This window comes from Acinonyx jubatus, chromosome B1, assembly GCF_027475565.1.
Source record: "Acinonyx jubatus isolate Ajub_Pintada_27869175 chromosome B1, VMU_Ajub_asm_v1.0, whole genome shotgun sequence".
NCBI classification, from domain to species: Eukaryota; Metazoa; Chordata; class Mammalia; order Carnivora; family Felidae; genus Acinonyx; species Acinonyx jubatus.
Genome location: NC_069382.1, coordinates 198,636,286 through 198,645,757, shown reverse-complemented (window position 1 = coordinate 198,645,757; position 9,472 = coordinate 198,636,286). Strand labels below are relative to the sequence as shown.

The following is a 9,472-nucleotide window of genomic DNA, read 5'->3' as shown; positions in this document are numbered from 1 at the left end:
AGAGAGGCGGACCAGGAGGGGTCCAGGGGGAAGGCGGGGGCCTGGGGTGGGGGGCTGTCTCTGGACCTGAGTTGGTAGCATCCTAAGGATGAGGAAGGGGCCAAGGGAGACGTTTCCTCCTGGAGTCAAGGCCCCATCAAGGCCAAGTGTGACCCTTGGGTGATGCTGAGGCTCTTGCCAGCTCTCCGGCCCTTGCGGCCTTGGCCCTGTCCTTGAGGTCACCTGCCGCCCACACCCACTTCTCCCAGCCAGGCCCCCCTGACCTTCGTCCTTAGCATCCCACAGCCACAGGCTCCCGGACACGCAAGCCTCAGCCACAGGGCCCAGCGTGTCCACTCCCGCTTGGCTGGCCCCGCGCCACCCACCCCACGTGTGACCTTGGCGGGTCGCATCCCCCACCCAGCGTCCCTATCCCCATCTGTAACGAGAGGGCCCTTCTCGCGCCAAGGCCTCAGGGTCCAGCCCCAGTCCTGGCCGCCTGTGGGACCGCAGGGGCACCAGCCCCCGGGGCCATCGAGGTGGACGAGGCCAGGGTGGCCCTCCCTCGGCCGGGTCCCCTGCTTCCCCTCGGCAGGCGCCTCTCACACAGGGCTTCTCGTCACGGCGAAGGTGAGTGGAACAGCTTTAAGAAAACAGAAAGCACTTTACAGGGTGTCTCCAGAAGACAGAACCGAGAGCTCGGGGCCCCGGGCAGAGGTGGGCCGTGGTCCCTAGTACTTGAGCAGCCAACGGGGTTTGTGCTGGCTTATCGATGTGAAGTAGGACCACCACCAGGGCTTGCTCCCGCCGGCCGAGGGCTGCCTCCGCGCCCCGAGGGGCTCCTGGCCGGGCTCCTGGGGCTCTCCATACGGGCTGGCACCTCCCAGCGGGTCACGGACTGCAGACCCGCTTCTCCGCGGCCCGAGGAGGAACTTCTTGGGTCCGGTCCCCAGGGGCTGGAGAATGAAGTCCACGCGGCCAGCCCTCTTCATCCGGGCGGGGATGGTGACTTTCTTGATGACCTTGGAGTAGCCGGGGGCTTGAGCTATGACGATGTGGGACCCCGGAGGCAGCAATCTCCAATAGTCCCCGTCTGGGGCTGCAGATAAACAGGACACGAGTGATTCTCCAACCTGGGCTCAGATTCGGGCTCGAGGTGACCAGCGCCGGGGGTCCCAGGGGCATCGGCCTCAAGCAGACCCCGGATTTGCACCTGCCTCTGCACTGGCCTGGAGCACCCCTCCCGTCTGCTCCCTCTGAGCGCGTCCCGGAGCCGACGCGATGCAGGTCCCAGGAGGGTGCTCACCTGTGGTGATGTCGTGGCGGATGCCCTTGACCAAAATCCGGGCGTTTTTGACCGGCTTGCCAAACTTGTCCATCACCACACCTTTGATGCCCCGGTGCACCTGAAGAGACCGGGGGTGAGGGCGTGGCCATGAAGCGCTCTCCGGGGAGCCCAGGCAGCGCCCGCACCCCCCCACCAGCTCCCCTGCCTGTCCCCGGAGCCAGGGTCTCCGGGGAAAGCGCCTGGCGGACCCAGCTCCGCACCACCCGCCTTGCCTTCTCCAAGTCACTCCCTTCTCTGGGCCTCGGTTTCCTCATCTGTGAAGCGGGGTGACCAGTGAGCCCCCCTCTGGGCTTGTGAACGAGCCCGCAGCTGCTCGCTCGAGGGTCCACCCGACCCCCTCTCCTGGGCCCAGAACGCCACCAGAAAACGTCAAGCCCATCTGAACCGCCACGGCCGCTGCTCTGAGCCTGCGCACAGGGACCCGGGCCCCAGGCGTGGACCCCGCGGTCAGCCCCAGCCGAGACACCGACGGCGCTCTGATCCCGGACAGGCTACCTCGTGTCTCAGCACCGCCTCCCATCCGAAAAATGGGGCAATGGTGCCAACAGTCAACACACAAGAGGCCCAGTGACAGCCGGGACGGGGTCCTCCTCCCAGTGAGGATTATTCTGGACGACCCTTTCTCAATGCTCACCACCTATTTCTGGGTGACCTTGGCCCCGTCCCTCCCCCACTCCAGGCCCGGCTGCCCGGGTCTCCCCAGTGTGAACCGGTCCAGACACGGCACCCTCGGGGCAGATGCACACACCCGGCCCCCAGACGGGGAAGCTCCATGTGCCTCAAGGAGAGCCCCCCTCGGCACTGCCTGGCCCCCTTCACGCTCTTCTTATAAGGTCGACAATCACAGAGGTGCCTGGGGGCTCCGTCGGTTAAGCCTCCAACTTCAGCTCAGGCCACCATCTCACAGTTTGTGGGTTCGAGCCCCACATCGGGCTCTGTGCTGACAGCTCGGAGCCCGGAGCCTGCTTCGGATTCTGCGTCTCTTCTCTCTCTGCCCCTCCCCCACTTGTGCTCTGTCTCTCTCTCTCGGTCTCTCAAAAATAAATGTTAAAAAAATTTTCTTAAATGTCGACAATCAACAAGTCAACCTCCCCTTGCTCTATTGGGCTGAAAACAACTTGGGGCCCACAGGTCGTGTCAAATGAGGCCAAGGTGACTGGGTGGGAGGGGAGACGGTGCAGTGAGACCGCTCTCTCCCGGGAGGCTGCTGCCTACACCTTCAGTGCCCCCCCCCCCCCGGGCCTCCAACCCTTTGTCCTGCCCCCTCCTCTGCTCGGAACACCTTGCCAGCTCCTGCACTGGCCATTCCTCTCCCCCACACTCTTCCTCCAGGAAGTCCTCCTTGATGACCGGCCACATCAGGGGCCTCTTCTGGGGTCCCCAGTTCCAGGCTTCCATTCTTCCAGCCCTGATCTCACCGTAATGGCACTGTCTGCCCTCCTCCCCCCGACCTAGAGACCAGACACACAGTAGGGCCTCATTTAATGTCAGCTTGCATGGGTTAGACTTTGTTCTGTCCTCGCTTTGGGGCTGAGGAGCGATCTCCATGCAGACCCAGGGCCGTGGAGGTCTCCGGCAGCGAGGGAGGCGTGGCGTGCACGCCCCTCCCTCCCGACCCGGGGAGCTGCAGACACCCACCCGAGGCCTGGTCAGCATCACTGTGAAGAAGGCCTCCATGGGCCATGGCAGGCTCGATCCTTATCAGAAGCCCCAGCTTGGCCCTCCCGGGGCGTCGTCCTGCGGCGGGAAGCTGGGGGGGGGGGGCAGCCACACCCGGCTGCACGCCCCACCCCCCACAGCATCGCGCTCACTATTAAATCTTTATATCCCAAGACTTCACATGCAATATCCACAGAGCAATCCCAGCTCCATTTAAGGCTCCTTAAAACTCATTTTCACCAGACGGCCGTAAAATGGAATGAGCAAGCAGTCTGACCCAGACCCATTACCGAATGATGACCCTCCCCACGCAGCGAGAGGTCGCTGGCTCGGCCATAAAAAAGAAACTCAAACAACGCTAATAACGTCCAGCTATTATCTGGGCTTTGCTTTCTTTTTTTTCTTTCTTATTGTGGCAGCGGCTTATCCGGGAGGTTCTGCTTGGTTCTTGCCTGGAGGAAGGTTCCTGATCTTTCTAGAAAGGGTTCGTTGACAGAACTGAGGTGTGGGGCAGGCAGATCTGAGTTCCAGCTCTGGACAGTCGCTAGGTGACACGGTCTGACCCTCTGTCTCCTCCTCTGGTTTTCTCATAGGCACTGAGGGCCACGTGCGACCCAGGAACCCAAGACCCGCGCTGTCCCTCCCCGGCATCCGTCCCTCTACCCATAAAGCGGGGCAGCCCCTTCTCCCACCCGGGACTGGTGTCAGGATTCAATGCCACATGTGGGGGCGCCCACTGTAGGGTGCGATTCACATACGTCCCCTCAGTGTCCCCTTCGGGCAATCCCGTTTCCCTCCCAGGGCCTGCTTCTCACGGGGACATTGTGCCAATATGTGATTCGCGGGAGTCTTGGAAACGCTCAGGGAAAGTCACAGAGGTGTCCGTGGAGCCGCCGTTAGGTTTCATTTCACCTCCTGGGTCCCCGTCTCCCTGTCGCATGTGGCTACCTCCCTCAGACCCCCACCACACCCCTCCGCTGGGAGCCACGCCCCCAGGCAGGACTAGAGGAGGCAGGGGACACTGGCAGCTGGTCCCCACACGGTCACCGAGCCACAAGAAGACCACCCCCTGGGTCCAGTGAGGATTATTCTGGACCCTTTCTCACTGCTCACCACCTATTTCTGGGTGACCTTGGCCCCGTCCCTCCCCCACTCCAGGCCCGGCTGCCCGGGTCTCCCCATCCCCCATGCCCCCAGGCCCAGGGCTCACCATCTCCACGAAGTTCAGGAGGGGCTCTTTGTTGTGCTGCCAGATGGTATAGAGGGCCTCCTCCGGGGGGAACTTCACGCAGCCCAGCTCCACCGTGATCTCAAAGCAGTTGCTGTGCAGGTAGTTGAAGTCGGACATGCCTGCAGGGCAGGGGCAGCCTGAGCGCTTCCCGCACTCGGCATCCGCCACCTGGCAGGCGGGAGGCCGCCGGACACCCGCGAGGGGGTGACGGGTGTTGTCATTACCCCACTGTACAGATGAGCAGACCGAGGCCCAGGGCCCTGCCGCTCTCACCCGAGGCCCCTCGGGGAAAGGGCAGAGCTGCTCTTTAAACCCAGTCGCTTGGCACCCAAGGCCACGGGCTTATGCTCTGTCCTATGTGCCCCGCGGTGGGTAAGGAATGAACCCGTTTCCAGTAGAGATACGGGTAGCCTGCTGCAGCCACATGAGCCCCTGGCGCCCGAGCCTCTGCCTCCCCTGCCGGTCTGAACCCCAGTGATACACTGTCCGTTTGCCTAGACGGTCCCAGGAACAGCCTGGGGGAGAAGATCCCCTAATCTCCATTTCCAGGGAGAACACAGGCTGGGCAAGGCTGGACAGTCCGCCAATCAGGTGGCCAAGAGAGGCTTCGAGAAAATCGGGCTGACCACCACCCACCCGCTTGTGCCCTTCGCCCCATCTGCTTCCGGGATTTCTTGTCCCATAGAAGCTGCGAGGGCTCTCCAGGGCAGACCTGCCGTGCCCACAGGCCAGCCCTGTGTCAGGAGCAGAGGGGGTCCCTGTCCCCTGGAAGTCAGAGCCTCCCCGGACCCCTGGTAAGCCAGCGGCCACCGTCATGGACTTGACCTTCACAATCTGAAGGGCAGCCACACTCCAATCCACCAGGTCCCTCTGTCCTTGGCCACTGGCCCCACGCTCTCCCCACGGGAATGAGCCTGCTTTCCTCTCCCAGGCTCAGACCCACTGTGGGGGTCCTTTGCGGACCCTGGAAATGGGGTCATGACCCAGGCTGGAGCCTTTCCACTGGGGTCAGGGAACCATGCACCTGAAGCTGCCCGTGCCCCCAGGAGTCAGGGAGCAGGAGGGGACAGTGTGCTGAGCAGGGGTGTGACCAGCTGCAGAATCGGAGCCGGAGGGGCCGGCCCCCCTGTCTGCACAGAAGTGGGAGGCTGGGCCCGTGCCCTGGGCGCCACCAGGCCCTTCTGCCCGAGCCCGAGCTCCTCATCTGCCACACGTCACACATAGGTGTCATGCCGGCGTGGAGGGATGGCAGGCAGAGCGTGGGGGCTCTGGTCGTGGCATTTGGTGCCAGGCACAGCCCCACTGCTCTGTGTGATGTGCACCCGGGACGGCTTAGCAAAGAGCGCGCCAGTTAAAGCTGAGCAAAGTTTCAGTGTAAGTATACCCCACGCAGTTCTTGGGACATACTTATACAGTACCCAAAATTCCTCATTATCTTTCTGAAATTCAAGTTTAACCGGAGTCCTTCGTTCCCTGTGACAACCCCTACTTGTCCCCCGAGGGGACCCGGTCACAGGATTACCGCGTGGCGTGTGTCCGAGCTCATGAACTACAGTGCAGAAACGGCAGGGGGCGGGGGGGGGGTCCAGCTGGACCACACGGGCCACCTGCAGCTTTTACCAGGCGGGGCCAGAACGGAAGCCAGACCGCCCCGCCCCCCGTCCTCCCGCACCCTGGGCGCTTTCCACGCGCGGATGCCAGGGTGCACCTGTGCTGCTCCCCAAAGCAGACGTCCCAGAATCCCCTTCCCAGAAAGAGGTGGGACAGACAGGGGGCGCCAGCTCCCCCACTCCATAACCCCTCCTCACCTTCCCCTCCCCTCCCTAGCCCCTTCCTCCCCCTCCCACGTCCCCCTCATTCCCACCCAACCCCCCAACCCTTCTCCAACCTCTCCCTTCCGCCAAATCTCCCTCAGCCCTCCCCTCCCCCCTTCCCATCCCCAGCTCTCCTCCCCCCCCCACCAGCGCCAGCCCAGCCTGTCCACCCCCGCACCTCCGGTGAAGCTGTACCAGTCCGCCCCGTTGATGATGCTGCCCCTCTTCAGGAAGTTGCCACCACACCTGTTCTCCGACCTGTCCATCATCATGGGGTGGACATCCGCGTAGGCCCTGGCCAGCAGCTTGAACATCTGGAAAGGAGACCAAGGGAGAGGTTTCCTATGAGGCCAAGGCCAGGAGCTGGGGCCCCCTGCAGAACTCTCTCAGCACTGGGGGCAACGGAGCAAGGAGGGGCCCCCACAGCCAACACCTGCAGCACAGATACACGGGAGTCATGTCCACAGAAGCAGCTCAGCACGTGCAAAAGCCGGAGGCGAGACAGCCAGAGCTCAAGGCACCGGTGGTGGCCACGTGGCACATCGTGGAACCCTTGCACCCTGGCCGGGGAGTGTGAGCTTTCTCTCGAAGAGGGGGCACACTGGGGGCACACTGAAGGGACCTTGGCAGGGCTCGCAGAGGTTGGCTTTGCACTTTCCAAGGCGCTTCCTGCAGAAGGCGGGCCTTGGGGGAAGCAGGAGGCTAGAGTGGGCCTCATGTTCACTGACGTCACCACCGATTTCCTCTACAATAACTGTCGCTTCACATTCCCCGGGGACAACTTGTACCTGAGGAAGCCCCCACCTGCTGCCATATGACAAGCACCTTCCAGGTGGCTGGTGGGGGGACGTGGGACACAGCCCACGGGGCCTCCACCTCCTGGCAGGTTCACGGCCCCGGCCCCCAGCCCAGCACGCGCCCCGTCAGGCCCCCACCCCAGGCGGGGCCCAAGGGGCTTCCTGTGCCTATGTCCCAGCACAGGACACCGGGTCTGACTCCGGGCGGAAGCTCCCAAGGGGACGCCGTGTAGACGACAGGGCCACCACACTACCCTTGTCAGAGCCCCGCGGCCCCGGGAGAAGCCTGTCCCGAGAAGGAGATCCCTCTGTAAAAAGGGGGTGGGCTGGGCATGTGGGGTCAGACCAGAGCGAGGGCCCCCGGGGTCTGGGGAAGGAGGGTCCGGTTTCTCGGGGAGGAGGACTGTGCAGAGTCAGCTCAGCCCCACAGACACAAACCAAGCCCCTAAAACACAACCCCATGCGTGTCCTTCCGTCACTGAGGCCGGCCTGCATGCAGGGCACGGATGTCTTGCCGGGGCAGCCCCTGCTGCAACAATGTCCTCGGCCAGGAGTTCGGGGGCCTAAGAAACTCGCCCTCTGCCTCCATGTGCTGACGGGTTGGTGGCTACAGCTCTGCCCGGTTCCCACCTTTCTGGCCTCCCGTCTGCCTGCAAAGCGGGCCCTGGGCCGAGGCAGGTAGGGGAGGCTGGACCACACGCTGCGAGCCCTGCCCTCTCGGCCTCCCCGCCCGTCCTGCCTGGGTCTCCCTCCCCTCACCCGTCAGTCAGCCCCGCCACCAAAGCGTGTGCCCTCAGGAGAGTGGGGAACGCCATCATCGTCCCTGAAGCCCAGGGACGCCCGAGCCGCAGGCCCCGCTGGGAACAGGCCCGACCTGGGGGGCCGGCGCGGCACAAGGACATCAGAGGCCAGACGGCTGTAAATGAGAGGAGGCGGTGCAGCAGCCTGCTAGGACGGTAAGGTGGCAGGGACACGGCAGCTGCGGGGCCCCAGGCCCCGGGAAGGACCAGACTGCCTCGCTGGGGCCGCCCGAGACCCCGCAGAAACTGTCGCTCGCTCTTGCTGGACATGGGCTGGGTTGGGGAGGGTTTGTGGGGCAGGACAGAGCTTGAGCCCAGCTTGGGAGTAAGATTTCGGCGGAAGGGACACGTGTAGGGGGGACAGGAGCGGGGCGGGCGGCCACGGCCGGCCTGGGGGCCTAGAACACCGCCAGGAGGTGTGGGCTCTCATCCACGGGGCGCCACGGGAGTCTGGGGGAGGTGGCTCGGGACACCCCGGCCGGCCCCTCTTCACGCTCCCCCATGCCCCGGCACCCCTCCCGGGACCCTGGTTTCCACTGAGACCACTGCTGGCTATGGGCCTGAGGATTATCGATCCCTGATTGATGGCTGGTGGGAAAGCCTCAGTTTTCTGACTCTGGAGGGACTCGTTGAGGTGAACTTCCCCCCTAAGGACGTCTTCACGCGTCTGCCTCTGAGATTCAGAGACGCCCGGCCTGGCGCTGAGGGCTCCTGCTGCCCAGAGGACACGGGCTCGTCCAGATGTTGGCCCTGCCGTCTGGGTCACCACCCGGCCTGGGTCACTTGCTGAACTCTGAGCACAGAACCCGGCCCCCCCTGCAAGACCGGGGCATGTGCTGGCTGCAGGGGCCGAGTGAGTGCGTGCGTGAGAAGGTGTACGAGTGGGTGTGTGACTGGGTAAGTGTGTGAGTGACTGAGTATGTGAGTGTGAGAAGGTGTGTGAGTAGATGAGTGTGTGAGTGTGTGAGAAGGTGTATGAGTGAGTTGTGATTGGGTGTGTGGGAGTGCGTGAGAAGGTATACGAGTAGGTGTGAGTGGGTAAGTGGGTGAGCGTGGGGGTGAGTGTGAGAGTGGGTGTGTGTGTGAGAAGGTGTGTGAGTGTATGTGAGTGAGTGTGTGAATGTGAGAAGGCAGGTGAGTGTGTGGGTGAATGTGTGAGAAAGTGTATGAGCGGGTGTGTGAGGGGTGAGCGTGTTAGTGTGTGGGTGGGAGACTGAGTGTGCGAGTGAGTGAGTGACTAGGTGAATGGATGAGTGAATGACTAAGGTAGTGAACAAGGTAATGAATGAATGAGGGAGGGAGTGAATGAGTGAATGAACAGACGAGTGAATGAATGGACGAGTGAATGAACTAACAAATGAATAAGCAGACGAGTGAATGAACGAGTGAACGAGTGAGCGAGTGAACGGATGGACGAGTGAGCGAGTGACTCGGCAGAGCAAGGGCGGAAGACGTGGGACCAGAGGCCTGGGCCACATGGCAGTGCTGTCCCAGCTCTGGTGGAGGCAGGGCGCTCAGCCTGGTGCCCGGGCTCCGCCTCCCCGGTTCCAGGGCACGCCTGGCCCCGTCTGGGGGTCCCGTCTGGGGGTCCCGTCTGGGTGCCTGTGGGAAATCACCTCCTTCAGGCTCCGCCGAGGCAGACGCCTCCTCAGGGAAGCCCTCCTGAAGGCCCAGGACGGGCTGGGGGTTCACCCTCCTCGCTCACGCCCACACAGCTTGCGTGGCCCCCGGCCCCCTCCCAACCCCCCCCACCCCCCCCCCCCCCCCCCCCCCCCGCGCGGCCCTCTGTCCCAGCCCTGCCCGTGTCCGGCTCCGCCTCCGAACCTGGATGGGGCCCTCAGGGC

The 9,472-nt window shown here is 63.5% G+C and overlaps 1 protein-coding gene across 1 annotated transcript in view; it reads right to left on the bottom strand.

The window, feature by feature from the left end:
- Nucleotides 1-609: 609 nt before the first annotated feature.
- CPZ (carboxypeptidase Z) overlaps nucleotides 610-9,472 on the bottom strand; it is a 24,590-nt gene continuing 15,727 nt past the window's right edge. Inside the window, exons 8-11 of the mRNA XM_027072003.2 lie at nucleotides 6,210-6,345; nucleotides 4,197-4,336; nucleotides 1,286-1,385; nucleotides 610-1,078 (exon numbers count right to left, since the gene is read on the bottom strand). Of these exons, the coding sequence (XP_026927804.2) occupies nucleotides 711-1,078; nucleotides 1,286-1,385; nucleotides 4,197-4,336; nucleotides 6,210-6,345 (744 nt within the window). The 3' untranslated portion in view covers nucleotides 610-710. The remainder of the gene's footprint in view (nucleotides 1,079-1,285; nucleotides 1,386-4,196; nucleotides 4,337-6,209; nucleotides 6,346-9,472) is intronic.